The 14,101-nt window shown below is 48.9% G+C and overlaps 7 protein-coding genes across 7 annotated transcripts; 4 read left to right on the forward strand and 3 right to left on the reverse strand.

The window, feature by feature from the left end:
- Nucleotides 1-35: 35 nt before the first annotated feature.
- On the reverse strand, nucleotides 36-2,389 carry BDW70DRAFT_69602 (magnesium transporter CorA family protein). The gene is made up of 2 exons (XM_073744613.1): nucleotides 711-2,389; nucleotides 36-648 (listed from the first exon to the last, which is right to left on the reverse strand). Exons 1-2 carry the CDS (start codon nucleotides 2,096-2,098, stop codon nucleotides 69-71), a joined length of 1,968 nt encoding a protein of 655 aa, XP_073595089.1. The 5' UTR covers nucleotides 2,099-2,389; the 3' UTR covers nucleotides 36-68.
- A 1,211-nt stretch (nucleotides 2,390-3,600) lies between these two features.
- BDW70DRAFT_69614 (homoserine kinase) lies at nucleotides 3,601-5,230 on the forward strand. The gene is made up of 3 exons (XM_073744614.1): nucleotides 3,601-4,207; nucleotides 4,259-4,557; nucleotides 4,613-5,230. The coding sequence occupies exons 1-3, from the start codon at nucleotides 3,781-3,783 to the stop codon at nucleotides 4,952-4,954; spliced, it is 1,068 nt and encodes a 355-aa protein (XP_073595090.1). The 5' UTR covers nucleotides 3,601-3,780; the 3' UTR covers nucleotides 4,955-5,230.
- A 144-nt stretch (nucleotides 5,231-5,374) lies between these two features.
- BDW70DRAFT_69619 (signal peptidase complex subunit 1) lies at nucleotides 5,375-5,915 on the forward strand. Its single transcript, XM_073744615.1, has 3 exons — nucleotides 5,375-5,475; nucleotides 5,563-5,622; nucleotides 5,685-5,915. The coding sequence occupies exons 1-3, from the start codon at nucleotides 5,428-5,430 to the stop codon at nucleotides 5,853-5,855; spliced, it is 279 nt and encodes a 92-aa protein (XP_073595091.1). The 5' UTR covers nucleotides 5,375-5,427; the 3' UTR covers nucleotides 5,856-5,915.
- BDW70DRAFT_138123 (SCF ubiquitin ligase complex subunit HRT1) lies at nucleotides 5,392-6,860 on the reverse strand. Its single transcript, XM_073737162.1, has 6 exons — nucleotides 6,553-6,860; nucleotides 6,408-6,486; nucleotides 6,267-6,337; nucleotides 5,688-6,214; nucleotides 5,564-5,625; nucleotides 5,392-5,476 (listed from the first exon to the last, which is right to left on the reverse strand). The coding sequence occupies exons 1-4, from the start codon at nucleotides 6,652-6,654 to the stop codon at nucleotides 6,116-6,118; spliced, it is 351 nt and encodes a 116-aa protein (XP_073595092.1). The 5' UTR covers nucleotides 6,655-6,860; the 3' UTR covers nucleotides 5,392-5,476; nucleotides 5,564-5,625; nucleotides 5,688-6,115.
- A 627-nt stretch (nucleotides 6,861-7,487) lies between these two features.
- BDW70DRAFT_151039 (proline-rich nuclear receptor coactivator motif-containing protein) lies at nucleotides 7,488-8,885 on the forward strand (the record flags this gene model as incomplete). Its single annotated transcript, XM_073739246.1, has 1 exon — nucleotides 7,488-8,885. The coding sequence occupies one exon, from the start codon at nucleotides 7,488-7,490 to the stop codon at nucleotides 8,883-8,885; it is 1,398 nt and encodes a 465-aa protein (XP_073595093.1).
- Nucleotides 8,886-10,379: 1,494 nt separating this feature from the next.
- BDW70DRAFT_69652 (SMI1/KNR4 family protein) lies at nucleotides 10,380-12,387 on the forward strand. The gene is made up of 2 exons (XM_073744616.1): nucleotides 10,380-10,572; nucleotides 10,648-12,387. The coding sequence occupies exons 1-2, from the start codon at nucleotides 10,562-10,564 to the stop codon at nucleotides 12,170-12,172; spliced, it is 1,536 nt and encodes a 511-aa protein (XP_073595094.1). The 5' UTR covers nucleotides 10,380-10,561; the 3' UTR covers nucleotides 12,173-12,387.
- A 228-nt stretch (nucleotides 12,388-12,615) lies between these two features.
- Nucleotides 12,616-14,035, reverse strand: BDW70DRAFT_138126 (thioredoxin domain-containing protein). Its single transcript, XM_073737163.1, has one exon. The coding sequence runs from the start codon at nucleotides 13,805-13,807 to the stop codon at nucleotides 13,112-13,114; it is 696 nt and encodes a 231-aa protein (XP_073595095.1). The 5' UTR covers nucleotides 13,808-14,035; the 3' UTR covers nucleotides 12,616-13,111.
- Between the last annotated feature and the right edge of the window lie 66 nt (nucleotides 14,036-14,101).

The raw sequence follows: 14,101 nt of genomic DNA on the forward strand, positions 1-14,101 counted from the left end.
TAAACATAAGAACGGATTGTATATACCAAGTCAACATCAACCAATGCGTATTTTGCGAACGGCCGGTCTCATACAAGCTTGTAAAACCGAGCAGCCAGGCCACTAATAATAACAACCGCAGCAAGGACCCCAATGATGCCGAAAAACCATCCGTATCCTGGTACGTCTTGCCCGGGAACATGAACGTTCATGCCAAACAAACCGCAGATGAGGTTCATGGGGACGAGTATGGTAGCGATAAGCGTCACCTTGCTCAAGACCTTGTTGGCATGGTTACCTAGAACCAGATTTGTGACATTCAACTGAGCAAGGTAGTTCGTATGGGAGCGACTGAGCATCTTCTCGAAATGCGCTAAATTAGACATCATGGTCACAACGTGGTCCTGAATATCACCAAGGTAAAGTCCAATGTCGCCCCGAGGTGTCACTGAGTACTGCTCGTTGCAGCGCTTGGAGAATCCACGAATAACGTCGGCTTTGCCTCCCAAAAGACGCATCAAGCTCATGACCTTTTTCCGCAGATTCCCAATGCGAGGTAAGAATGATTCGAAATCATCCATCCGCGCAATAAACACGAGGTCTTCGATGGCTTCGGTTTCAACCTCAATCTCCCGGATCACGGGACCAAAACTATCTACAATGTCATCGCTTTAGACAATTAGCACCAAGTCTTTGCTTGCAACCTGCATAAAACGGGGGAGCCAACCTACATCATAGCATAACAGATCCAATCGCTGCTGAGTGATACATAGTCACGGAGCTTCCCAATTCTTTTTCGGACATTCGCGGCGTGGGGATTCTCAGTAAATGAGAACGACAAAACACCATCGCGGAAGACGACCATATAGAAGTTCACAGGTTCCATGAACTGCTCGCTGGTCTTGTCGAGTTGATAGAACGTCCGGAAACAGACGAAGTAGTACTGCTTGAATAGTTCAACTTTCTCACGTGACTCCTGGGTTAAAATATCTTCTGTTGTCAAAGGGTGAATGGAGAACGCCCTTGAGATTGCGCTTACTTCAGCCTCGGTGGGATTCAGAACGTCCAACCACCAAACACCGCCTTCCGGTCCAAGTTGAAAGAGATCTCGGAAACTGTCCCCGGGAAGGACAAGATCCCCTAGTTCCGCGGCATGTACGGTGCTCTGTGATTCGGAAGAGAAGAAGCCAAAGCGAGTCGGCTCATTCTCATTTTTCAGTTTGTCCAGCAACTCTTTCTCGTTTGCTTGGTGGAAAATTTTGTCATTGAACTTGGACGGCGTCGAGTCATCAAAGGAAACCTCGGCGCTTGAGGAGTGCTTCTCATCTACTCCCGCAGCGATTTCGGTGCTTGGGCGAAGGTCGCGGAAAGCCCGCGAGTATCTGTCCTGCGAACTCAGACTATGTTTGCGCCGATTGCTGGAAGGCTTTGTCTTCTGATTCAAAGCTACGAATTCCTCCAATTCCTCGTAGTCGATCACCGGAATTCTTCCAGGTTCTTCGAAGTGCGGCACGCACGTATCCTCTGGAGAATCCAGGTCACCTGGCTGAGGTCGAATAACACTGGCGTTGCTGAAAGTTGGTCGTCTGGTACCGCCTGAAACCGTGCGCTGGAGAATGGCCTCCAAATCCGGGGGCCCATGGCTCTCCAAAGTATTTGCGCGCTCTCGGCGACGAGGGTCTGCAAAGGCGTCGACGGAATTGGGCGGCGACGAGGACCGAGCCGAAACGGAACTCTCTCGTGATCTGTTACCAATATCCTGATGAGTACGACTATATGTCCGACCGTGGCGCGCATTCCCAGCGGGATCGACAGATAGTCGGCGTCCCACAGCATTCACGTCATTCGCCGACCGATCATCGTCCAGAATAGCCTGTTCGAAGTCCCGCAAAAACGGTCCAGAATCTCTGTAGGCATCCTGGACTTGAAGTAGGTCGGGGCGCTGGGGTACCTCTGCTATCCCTTGCTGCGCAGTATTTTGACGGCTCAGAGTCACATCCAGTGTCGCTTCCATGCGATGTTGATTATCTAATTGGAACCGATGGTCATCCAGTTCAGGCACCGGTGTGCTGAACCTGGTGAGATCCATGAACTTCTCCGACTTTGCGGACTCAGACATCTTCGTGCAATTCGCTAGTGGAGTAAACTGGTATGTAATCGGGAAGGCCGCTGCTGCGCCTGCACAGTCTGATTTCAAACGGTCAATGTCACCGAGATGTCTCGAGTATCGGCGTGTCGTGTCCAATCACAAGAACGAGGATGGGTTAACTAGTCCAGAGAAACGTTGCTCCTCCATCCATTAGCCAGACCCCTCGCAAGGGCCTGGCATTACCGATGGGCGACCGTGTGCCAGATTCGATGTGTTTATGACAGCCTAGTTAGGGGGGCCTGGTGTCTCCCCCGCAGAAGACCCTGAACTTGGGGCCCAGGAGAGGGTGCAAGAAAGAGGACTGGGAGTAGCGAAGGCCCGCCAACTTGACTGAGTATGGCAAATAGGAGCGCTTGCGCTCCGTGATTGCAGCGGGGAGATTTCTTCAAGAAGACTCCTCGAAGCAAATTCTGCGATCAGCTCGCCGCAGAATTGTTTGACGTAACCAGTTGGTGACTTAGCAGAAACAGAGCGAACGTCAATCAGTCCGAGTCACAGAATTCAAGTTCTGATTGATGTATCCCCTCTGGCAGCAGATAGAGGGGTAAGCCGTCAAGCTGGAAGAAAATCTTGCGAATCCGAATCTGATTCGGATTCAGCTACTCCGTAATTAGGAGTGTGATGGACAAAGTTGTTAAAGTCACAACCCACAATATAAGAAAAAGGGTCGCGCTGCAGATGTAACTCAGACAGAGTTGGTCTGAAGGAACAATAGAAACTCACAGACTCAAAAGGAATGGAGTCTGAATATCTGGAGAAGAAGAGATGTCAGAGGGAAAGCGACGGAATCAAGCAAAAAGCAGCGAAAAAAGAGGGGCGGACCACTAGCAGGGATTTCCGCATTGAGGGAAGTTAAAGCATAAAACGACAGCTAGTGTCACTGTCACAGCCTCCGAGTCCGAAGCTGCCGAATGGTTGGTTATTACAAATGATATAAATGGTTTTATTGGGCGGGCAGGTCTAAAATTATCTTCAAACTTTGAAGCTCTGCTGCTCTGCTGATATTGTGGTAGGGAGATATCCATATCAATTGTTGGATTAAAACTTTTGGGCACCGCTTCTGAGAATATACCTGTAAGGCAGCCATGTAAAGTTCTCAAATTCCAGAGTTCTGGTACGCGGACCACGAAAGAGAGTTCGCACGGATAGCAGCGGGCAAAGAGTTAAAAAGACATCGTGGTTGATATGCTGCATACAGTGAGCTCAAACTTGACCACACCGCAAGATAAATTATTTCCGCCACCATTTGATTGGCAAAACAGTTGATCATTAGTTCATTGGGAATTAATAGATCTTCTTTTGATGCAGGAAATCTTACAGTTGTTGCTTGGCTTTGAGACCCAATGACTCGCGGATTTTTGCAATTTGCACACTACTCGGGGCCCCGAAGTCGGCCTGATCCGATGGGATTTTTTCGACTTTTCGGTGTGCCAAGTTGTAGTAGTCATTGCTCACCATCACATATTCCACCACCTAATTACGCCGGATTGCTTGAGAGAGCATTCGCTACGACACATCTCTTCTTCAAGGACATTTCTTCCGATCCCAAAAACAGTTGGTTCAGCAATTGACTTGTGCCGCATTCTGCTTCCTCTTTTCGGGCCCCTCCGACTTTTGAGTCTCCAACTCTTTGGCTTGTTTTCCCCGCAATAATGTCTTCAAAATCGTTCGTCATTCGGACTCCCTGCTCGTCCGCAAATATTGGCCCTGGATTCGATGTCATCGGTCTAGCATTGTCCCTCTACCTCGAGCTACAAGTGACCATCGACTCTTCCAAGACGTCGTCGCAGCCGCCACTCAATTGTGTCATCACATACGATGATCAAAGCAACAGCTCCGAGAAGATCAGTCTGGACCCGGAGGTTAACTTGATCACACGCGTAGCCCTGTACGTACTTAGATGCCATGACCAGAGAGCTTTCCCTGTTGAGACCCGGGTTCATATTGTAAATCCCATCCCGCTGGGTCGGGGACTAGGTTCGTCAGGAACCGCTGTGGTTGCCGGTGTTATGCTGGGGAATGAAGTAGGTCAGCTTGGGCTAAGCAAGGACCGGCTGCTTGACTACTGCTTAATGATTGGTAAGTCATTGCTCATATGCATAAGCCCTTGAGCGCGCTAATTGTGAACAGAGCGTCACCCGGATAACGTCGCTGCTTCGCTGTTTGGAGGGTTTGTCGGAACGTACCTGAATGAGCTCAAGCCGGAAGACGTAGCACGCAAGGAGATTCCTCTGAGTGAGGTGCTTCCCGCCCCTGCTGGAGGCATTGACACTGGTAAACGACCACCAGAACCGCCTCTTGGAATTGGTCATTACAGGAAATTCCACTGGGCGAAGGAGATCAAAGCCATTGCCATCATTCCTGACTTCGTCGTGCCCACTGCCAATGCCCGGAATGTCCTGCCTACAAGCTATTCTCGCGCCGATGTGGTACGTCCATCTATGGGCTTTTTACTCGTGCAAATCTAACAAATAATCTTTTCAGGTCTTCAACCTGCAACGAGCTGCCCTACTTCCAGCGGCTTTAGGCTCCTCCCCACCTGACCCGGACATGATATATTTGGCTATGCAGGACAAGGTTCATCAGCCTTACCGTCAGACACTTATTCCAGGCCTCACAGAGATTCTCCGCTCCATGACACCAAGCACCCAGCCTGGTCTTCTCGGGATTTGCTTGTCCGGAGCCGGACCAACTATTCTGGCGTTGGCCACGGAGAGATTTTCCGATATTGCGGAACTCATAATTGCACGCTTCGCTGCCCAGAACATCTCCTGCAAGTGGAAGCTGCTGGAACCCGCTCATGATGGTGCCATCGTGCAGCGCTGAATCATCATGCTGTGACCGAGTCATCTTCATCGATAGGTACACGGATATATAGTCTCCTCCTCCAATTCTTAGTCCTCCTTTCAGGATTTATTCATTACATGCAGGAATTTTCATGACTTTCAACGTGTCAACTATGCACTTGGTTCGAGATAAGAAGTATCATAGTCGGGCAGCCCGAATAGGAGCATTTTCCAATTTGTATGGAATTTGTAATCGTAAGCGCAAAAAAAGAAAAGGTAAGTAAAGATGCTAACCAGCAGGATATGGAAAGATAGCATCTCTTTCCTTGATGGCTTGCAATGTGAGCAACCATATCACTGATGCCGGAGACAAAGCCAAGCCACATATCCGCCTTATCGATAAGGCTAGAATAGATAACCAGTCAATGTAGGTAGCTTCCAAGGAAGCTGCAACCATTGTTCTCAAGTGTTCCCAAAACACGACACCTACCTATCGAGGACGACTCCTTTATCATGGGTGACTTTCTAGCGCCTATTCAAGATGCCTTTGAGGGCCAAATTGTGAGCTTTGGCCATCTGGCGTTTAACGCCGTCCTACCTCGTTTAAGTATCGCGCCAACGCTAACCTGGCCACTTCTATCTGAGCAGGATTTCTCTGGGCAACGAACTACAGAACTCCTATCTACGGCGCTTTTGACTATATCCGGCGTGAGTTTATGACACTGTTTCATGGTGCTACGTGCTTTGCTGACTGTGGTTGACATATCTAGGTGGCCGCTTTCCTCGTCGGTTACATCTTACAAGATATCCATCTAACTCTCTGGACGGGATTAGCCGGCACGCTTTTTACCGGACTCATTGTGATCCCTCCGTGGCGTTTCTACAACATGAACCCTGAAAAGTGGCTGGTTCCATCTGCTGGCGGAAAAGGTTTGTGGTAGAGGGTGTCAGAGTCGCGTGAAATGTGCTTGAGGCTTTCTTTCGGACCTGGGACGGCACCGCTTTTCGTTGAGATTGTACATGTCCCAGGTTTTTGAGTTGGGAGTTTGTAGAAAATTCAATTAAAACTTAAAAAAAAAGGAAAAAGAAAAAGGAAATAATGAGAAAAAGACTGGAATGAAAAGTGATGACCGTAAACGCCGCCCAAGAAACTCTGGCTGCACAGCAGACTGCTTCCTTTCCCATTCATAAGAAGACAGGTTTACCGGCCATACTTCTGGAACTCCCAGTCTTTGTTGTCGAGAGGGCACACTTGACGGGTCTTCAGCCAGCGAGAAATACAGTGGAAATGGAATGCATGCTAGGTTAGTTGTCAGTAAACAATCATAGTCAGTGATTCGTGGTAGACCAACGTTGCAAATTCCCCAAGCAACTGTGCATTCCTCAGTGGTAGATGAGCCTTGGTTTGCTTGACATTCGATGCCTATTCCGAAGATATTAGCTCTGTCGGCACCTAGAAGTGCATACATCGATTCAACATAGAATCGACATACAGAGATCCATAATGTGGTTACGGCAGATAGCACAGTTATCAACAACGATATCCCACGCCCATAGAGCAACAGCATTCCACTAATGGAAGGTAGCATCAGTAATAATCCTTCCAACACATTCCAGGAGTATGCAGCGTGGTTATACCTTCTTGACTTCGAATTTCTTCTTCCCATCACCGGATCCTTCTGCCTTGGATACAGCCTTCGTCTTGGAGGAAGAAGCCTCTTTCATTTCAACATCCGCCATTATGTAGACAAATTTTGAGCTTGTAAATAACGAGAACCCTGGGGCTCGAAATTGAGGAGGGGCAGAATGAGGCGGATTACGTAGTGGTGCGCAGCTTGATTTATCGGAATCTGGGATTCAAACTGGAGGATGAGCCACCAATCCGCACTCGAAGTAAATTATCGAACAGGGAATACAAGATTTATACCTCAAAATGAGGATCTGGTAATGTTGTGGGAACCGTCAAAGCCTAATAAGAGCTCCCCCAGAGAAGACGTACCTGACTAGTTTGCCCTGTTTGCAGTAATGACTCTCGTGACAAACTCCGGCCTTTGAGCTGTGGTAAGTGGCGTGGGTGTTGACTTAGTCATGATCCAATCCCCGCCCAATTCATGAAACCCAACCCAGCCTCAACTGATCGCGCTTCATCCCATTCACTATCTGACCTCATCTTGTACAATCCATCCACTATGCCGACACGGATCGTACAATAATGCTTCACCCTCCTCATTCTACTTCACCTCCTTGTCATTCAAATTTCGTAATCACGTCTGTCTCTACGAGCTCCTGTTTAATACCTACCTTCGTCGGCCATTACTCGATCGTTCATTAAATTAAGCCGCTTTCCTTCGATTAGCCGCCATCATCACCACCATTGGCTGGGGTTGGCGTCTCTCGGTAGTATTTCAGCATTGAAGTATTTCTAGGTACCGGCTGCCTGGAATATATATTAAATCTGCCACTGCTCCTTGCTCCTTGTCTCTGCTATTCTTATTATTGACTCCTGTGCCGGGTTTTCTCTCTGCGTCATCTATCTTGAATAAGGCTGTTATTTATTAAGCCGACTCGTCGAGATGCCGACCCAATCTCCAACACCATTGACGCCTAAGGACCCTCGAAACAATCGCCGCAATCAGAAGCGGAACACAACAGCCTCAGCCCAGAATGTTTCGACACTTGCAACACCACCCTCGTCACCACCCAAGGCCGTGAGTCCTAGAGAAGCAACAACTGATTCTTCAAGCGCTATCATCTTCAAGAAGAAGGGAAATCGTTCTGCAAAGAAGCTTCGTGATGCATCTAGAATGTCCCCGGTCAATAAACCCGGCCATCGTCATACGTCTTCGCAATCGAACAATAATATCGCCACTTCCCACATGAAAGAAACACATTATGCCGGCCCAACTTTCCACGCATCACCTGCGCCGTCCGCTCTACCAATCCCGAGCTTTTTCTCTAAGTCTTTTCCTGAGTCTGATCTTGCGCCAGCGTTCGAGCAGGACAGCGACAGTTTCGATGCCGATGGAGATCTTGAGAATACGCCGTCAAAACCTAGATCGCGTCCACTTCTCTCACACGAACAACGAGAGCCCACGCCGCTCGATTTCCTGTTCAAGGCTGCGGTTGAAGCTAGGATGTCTCGGCCTCAGCAAAGTCCTGACCAGAGTCCTTGCTTTCGATCACCACAGACCGATTCTAAGGCAATGCAACACCGGAAGTTCAACAACGATAACTTTGGAATATTCCCTCTAGAGATGGGGGGTTCTGACCTAAATCAGCCTCAGATTGGCCCTTCCTTTGCACCGTCATATAAAGACCGCATGAATGCTCTACGATCAGCTAGCTCTGTGTCGCCAGACTTGCATTCTCTTGATGAGAATGAGCGGAAGGCTAAGACGGAAGCGTTGAAGAGTCTGTTACTCAATCCTCGTCCGCAGAGGCCGTCATTGACCTCTCAGTCGCATCATGATCAAATTAACTACAAGCGAGAGCGACCAATTCTCAATCCTATGGTGCCGCATTTTGCTACTCCCTTGAGGACTAGCTCGGGTCCGCCAATCATGACTCCTAATGGCGATATGTTAGACAAAGGGTCGTCTGTTTCTAAGTTCGGACCACGCCAGAGTACTCACGACACCCACTCAAATTCTCCACAGCATCAGTATCTACCGGATTCTACTAATTTAGCGAACGGGATACTTGCCTCCAACCCAGGAAACGCACCGAGTACTCCAAGACAAGCATACAACTCACCATCCCGGGTCTATCCATTGGAGATGCCAGCTCCACGGCAACATACGAACTACTATCCTGCATTTGATACTAAGTCTCCCGCCTTCCAACCCCCTCCAGCCAATTCAAGTTCCCCAGCCGTCGATACGAAGAAGATAGAGGATGATCTACGGCGAATACTGAAGCTTGATGTCACTCCAAGTATCCCATCGAGTGGAATCCAAAGCTCTCTTGCATAACAGCACTACTTGCGGTCTAACACTGGTCTTACCTTCACGCAGTCCCTTTCACGGCAGATTTATGGCCGCGGCTGGACAGTGTGCCATCTTCTCCTTCAATGACTCAATAGGGTGTGGCCACTATTTCCAATAATCTGTCAAGTCCATCTGGGTGTTTTTGAGGTAACTCGTCCTGGGTTCCATGCCCCTTCCCTGTTTGTTACTTCCTCTAGCAGCTAGATTCGTGACATTATTTCGGTGTTTTGGTATGATTCATCTTACTAGCGGCTGGTTTTATGATTGGTGAGGTTGATTAGTTCGTCAGTGAGGAATGCATGTATACCCCTGGTAGCATCAGGCTCTGGAGTCCAGTTTCGTTTTGAGCGTTATTTTAGGACACTTCGCGAAGGGACATGTTGCAGTCGCCTTTTCTACGAAGAACACCTCAGCGTTGCTTGTGGTGCCTTTCCTTATCACTCGGTCTCCTCTATTCTAAGCATTCTTACGTTTCCTTTACCGTCTTGGCTCGACGTCACTGCTGTTTGTCTATGTGTCTGGTCCTTTGATATACGCCGCTGTGCACATACGCTATCATTTGCCGCTTCCAGAAATCCAAGCGGCAGTAGATTGTGGTGACCTCTGGTACTGTTTGTTTCAATTGTCTTTGTGTGTGCGTCTCACATTGTCTACACACCTGCGGCTAGGTCGTTTGGAGTTCGATCTTTAATTACGATTCCTATGTCTGATCTCATCACTCTCTTCAATACCCATTCATTCTTTACTCTATACTTATATAATCTCCACTAACGTGCGGATAATGCTTCCCAATTTAGTCATTAATGAAAGCCTTAGCGAATTTGAATGCGTTAAGTCTAAAATCATGGCGAGCTGATTACCGCAATTGGCTATATGTTGCGGGCAGGAATGCGCGTGTTTCCATTGCAAGGCAGTGACTCGGTCAATCAATAGCGACAATGATACAAGAACAACTTTGGGATCGCCTTCCCTGGTTGGTTACCCAGAAATGCGCATTAATAATAGTATCTCCTTAAGAGTGAGGACATTGTTATCAAGTATACCGTATCTAAATTCTAGACTGCTAGTCTGCTATAGAGTAGTAGCACGTAGGGCGAAACGGCGGCGAAGGGCTGTGGAGAGATCCATTCAGTTCCCGGGCTCCTTCCCAGGGGTCGAGCCGAACGAAGGGAATAAAATTAATTCATCAAGCAAAAGGACCGTAAGAAGATTATTGCTTCGTACGCCGCAGAATATAATTCAGTCAGGAAATTTGGCGAGAGGCAGAGGAAGAGGCACTTGTCCATCGCTGTCTTGACGCTGTTCTCCCTCTTTCTGGAGGAAGCATCATTTCTATCGCATGCCATTCCAGCCAGTGCTTCTTTAACTTCTCTTTCTCCCCTGGCTAGCCTCAAACCACCTCCTCACTCCTTGCTCTCGCCTCAAAAGAACGAATCAAGCTCCAATTTTAATACACTCATTTTTTTCTTCCCTTATATCCAACTTCTGCACGTCCGTTCAACCCTTTGATTCTCCCCTTTCTCGCTCTGGAAACCGTCTGTCTTCTTCAACCCTTCTTGCATGCCCATTATCCAATGATCCGCTGGCGCTTTGCATAAGATCTTGGAAGTGAACCGGGTGTATTTATTGTTGCACTGCTTCTCTCCTGTTGATTGACCACCATGTCAAACCCGTGAGTATTCTTGCAGATTGATATTCTCCTTCTCACTTGGTTGATACTTTCTAACTCCTTGCCTTCCAACAACAGCTTTGGTTCAGCATGGCGCTCCTTTTGGCACACGATGACCTCCTACGACCGGCACGCGTCCCACGACTCTCCATATCGAACAGGTAAACATGTACCTCTCAGTCAAAGCCGGCATGAGCCTCTCACATCCATCGCGACAAGCGCGATCGAGTCCCGACCGGACCTCACCAGTCCTTACGAGGACGAGCAAGCGAATGGAATCAGTTCTCCGAGTCGCCCTTATTCCCCTGGGATGCGATCAATGTCCTCTCAAGCCCGTCGGTCAGCAGACCACGGCGCGGAAGGGGTTCCGGAGATTCAGATGCAAAGCTTCCACGAAGGGGCGCCACCTCCCCCTCCCGTGTCCCATTCGTGGAGAAAAATAGAACGATGGCTAGAGCACAATTACGAAGAGCTCTACGATAACCTCTGTGAAGGGTGCACTCAGAATGATATCAACGAGCTAGAACATGAACTAGATTGCAGCCTACCATTAGAGGTTCGGGAATCTCTGATGAGTCATGATGGTCAAGAACGACCGGGTCTACCTACTGGTATTATCTTTGGCTGTATGCTTCTCGACTGCGAGGAAATTGTTCAAGAGTGGAGGAACTGGAGGACGGTGAATGAGGAGTTCCTCGCTTCCCCATCCACAGTCAATACTCCCCTTCCGAAGGCCACGGCCAGCTCATCGTCCGCTCCCCCCCCCCTTCAGGCGTCAAACCCGTTGTGGAGACAGGAATTGCTCGAACGACAAGACTCACAGCCTCCAGGCGCCGTCCAGAAGGCCTATGCTCATCCCGCTTGGATTCCCCTTGCTCGCGACTGGGGTGGCAACTGCATCGCAATCGACTTGGCCCCAGGGCCCGCGGGGAAATGGGGTCAAGTCATCATTTTCGGCCGAGACTACGATTGTAAATATGTGATTGCCCGATCTTGGGCCGCTTTCCTTGCAGTGTTCTCGGACGACCTCTGCGGCGGTAAGGCTGTAGTAGACGAGGATTCGAACGAGCTGAAGCTCTTGGAATTCAAGGCTCAGAATGTGGAACCACCTTACCTAGAAATAATGCGTTGGAGGACAGATCAAAAATACGGCCGGAAGCAGCCTCGCCGCAAGGCTCCGAACGGCCTAGGCCTCAACACTGGCAGCAGATCTGGAAAAGAGTCTCCTTACGGGAGCCCTGGACCCAGTGAAGAACGTGGAAGGTCACCACACCGTTTTCCGAATCGCGGTTCGGCTCAAAGCCCCAAGATGCAGTTCGGTATATCGAGTCCACTAGCTCGCGTCACCGAGGAAGTTTCGAGTCCGGTACACAGTAGTGCTGAAAGCGAAGTCGTTGAGGATCGCAATAAACACGATACGAAAGAGTCTCAGGCCGAGGATTTACTGGAGGTTGTGCCTCAAAAGGCTTCCGGAAAGGAGAACGAGGCGCTTGAAGAGCAACCGCCGGCGAACAAGGCTGACACTGAAAGGTCGCAAAAACGCGAGTCTACGCCTGGCTTGGATAACGAAGTCCTAGGCGAGATGAAGAATGTCGCTATCTAAGCTACGGTCGTATGTCTGTTCTCTCTACGTTTTGGGTCCGCATATCATGAACAACTTCATTTCGCCGTTTTCGCGCGGGGTTTTCATCTATCATTACCTGAAGTGTATCCGGTGCAGTCGTTGAAACGATGGTGTCCTTGAAGATTTCTTTTCTTTTTTATTTTAATAGCCTTGTATAAAATTCCACTATTGTCGTGTTTTCTAGTGATCTTGCTCAGCACCTCTAGTCACGCTGCTTTTCTATAATCATGTGTAACTTTATCCTTGCGGTCATGCAGTGCTAGATGGTCGCCAAGTCCTCTTGTTCTTAACCTGTTATTTTGCTAATGCTACTGTAGACTCAAATACTGAGATATTTGTGAAAGCAGTGCCGGATGCAACACCTTGGTGTGCTTTTACAGCTTACTCATTACTATTTGCTGAAAACCCGATGTGCGACAAAACCAGAGGCAACCTGTCATTAGCATGTATAACCAGTCACTGTCATTTCGAGACCCGTTACAGCTGTAATCCTCTGTGGTACGAAAGTGCCAATTTTCAGTGGCGAGGTTTGCATGGAATGAGGCTCTACAGGGCCGTATCTTCGGACCTGGAAGCCCAGCCGCAGGCGCATCTAGCCAACTCTATATATGGAAAGATGATCGAAGAGGGCCGCGGTTATATAAATCTAGTGGTCATTTGGTTGGAACGGGTATCTAGGTGCACTACCAATTCAGATTGATAGCAGGCCTGTCCTTGGGAGACATGTTTCTGGACGATCGGTGTATCTGTTGCTTAGATCGGCAACCGTCCGCTTGGATAAGATCAATGTGCCGTCAGGCTGGAAATGGCTTGCTCGCAAGTGGGTGCCGACTTTCCCAACACACACAGCCTAATAGCGGCGTTCATATACGCAATACAGTCAGATATTGTCTGCTATGCGGACCACAGCCTATCACTTCAGTCCCAGTCGTCGTCATCGTCGTCCTTGTAGGCTCGCGTAATCCCAGTCCGAATACCGCGTCTCCCTTTCCTTACATCGTTGTCCTCATCACTGTCCCTATCTGATTCCTCCTCGTCATCAGCGCTGAATCTCGCCTGGGACAGAATACCCTTTCCTAGTAACCTCTTCTCCAGACTAGCTGTATTAAATCCTTCCAGTCCAGCAGTTCCCCCGGGCCCCAAACCTTCGAAGCCAAGAACTCTCTCCACGGCCAGTCCATCCAAAAACCCAATTACGCAGGGGAGGATTCTGATTTTCAACTTCTCGACGACAAAGGGCGTTTCGCGCACATCAACCCTTGCGAACCGAACATCCTGATGCCGCGCCGCAAGTGCCCGGATATGATTATCCATGGTGGCGCAGCGCACAAATTCCGGATGCGCGAAGTGAATTACGCATCGTTGCGTCTGAGTCGTGTAGTCTAGAAGCACTTGATCGCCTTTCAGCGTTGGGTAGAGCGAGTCTTCGACGAGGGTGGTCTTCTGGCTGTTAAATTTCTGCACCGTTGCGAATTCCGCGCTTAATTGTTCAAGGCGGTGGGCGCGATAACCGGTGTTATCTTCTTCTTCTAGAGCTTTGAAAAGGGCGTCGTCGTCGGAGAGATCGTGCTTGTCTGTTTCTTGTTGGACGGATGGCGGGGTTTCTTGAGGCATTGTAATAATTGGAAACTTCCTCCTATGTTGAACCAATATATATGGGTCTAGCGGGTCGATAAATTTCGGCTGGGATTAGGCATAGAAGATGCACTGAGAAGAAGAATATGGTTGAAGACAGAAAAGGCAAAGCTGAGTGAAGGTATGTATATAAATGCCAAAATGGGGACGTCGCCGATCTAAAACTAAGAAAATCATTCCATACTGCTGAAGAAGCCTCGAGCGTGCCACTCCTGATCAGTGCCATTTCGCACAACCAATATTAAGTACCACTGTTAGACTCTTTACAGCCCA

This window comes from Aspergillus foveolatus, assembly GCF_047715535.1.
Source record: "Aspergillus foveolatus strain CBS 279.81 unplaced genomic scaffold BDW70scaffold_31, whole genome shotgun sequence".
In the NCBI taxonomy this organism is placed as follows: Eukaryota; Fungi; Ascomycota; class Eurotiomycetes; order Eurotiales; family Aspergillaceae; genus Aspergillus; species Aspergillus foveolatus.

Coding starts and splice junctions, on each gene's coding strand:
- BDW70DRAFT_69602 (XM_073744613.1), bottom strand. CDS start 2,098: ATGTCTGAGTCCGCAAAGTCGGAGAAGTTCATGGATCTCACCAGGTTC. Junction 649..710: donor TGGATCTGTTATGCTATGAT/GTAGGTTGGCTC, acceptor AATTGTCTAAAG/CGATGACATTGTAGATAGTT.
- BDW70DRAFT_69614 (XM_073744614.1), top strand. CDS start 3,781: ATGTCTTCAAAATCGTTCGTCATTCGGACTCCCTGCTCGTCCGCAAAT. Junction 4,208..4,258: donor TGACTACTGCTTAATGATTG/GTAAGTCATTGC, acceptor AATTGTGAACAG/AGCGTCACCCGGATAACGTC. Junction 4,558..4,612: donor GCTATTCTCGCGCCGATGTG/GTACGTCCATCT, acceptor TAATCTTTTCAG/GTCTTCAACCTGCAACGAGC.
- BDW70DRAFT_69619 (XM_073744615.1), top strand. CDS start 5,428: ATGGGTGACTTTCTAGCGCCTATTCAAGATGCCTTTGAGGGCCAAATT. Junction 5,476..5,562: donor ATGCCTTTGAGGGCCAAATT/GTGAGCTTTGGC, acceptor CTATCTGAGCAG/GATTTCTCTGGGCAACGAAC. Junction 5,623..5,684: donor CGCTTTTGACTATATCCGGC/GTGAGTTTATGA, acceptor TGACATATCTAG/GTGGCCGCTTTCCTCGTCGG.
- BDW70DRAFT_138123 (XM_073737162.1), bottom strand. CDS start 6,654: ATGGCGGATGTTGAAATGAAAGAGGCTTCTTCCTCCAAGACGAAGGCT. Junction 6,338..6,407: donor TAACCACATTATGGATCTCT/GTATGTCGATTC, acceptor TCTTCGGAATAG/GCATCGAATGTCAAGCAAAC. Junction 6,215..6,266: donor TTGCTTGGGGAATTTGCAAC/GTTGGTCTACCA, acceptor CAACTAACCTAG/CATGCATTCCATTTCCACTG.
- BDW70DRAFT_138126 (XM_073737163.1), bottom strand. CDS start 13,807: ATGCCTCAAGAAACCCCGCCATCCGTCCAACAAGAAACAGACAAGCAC.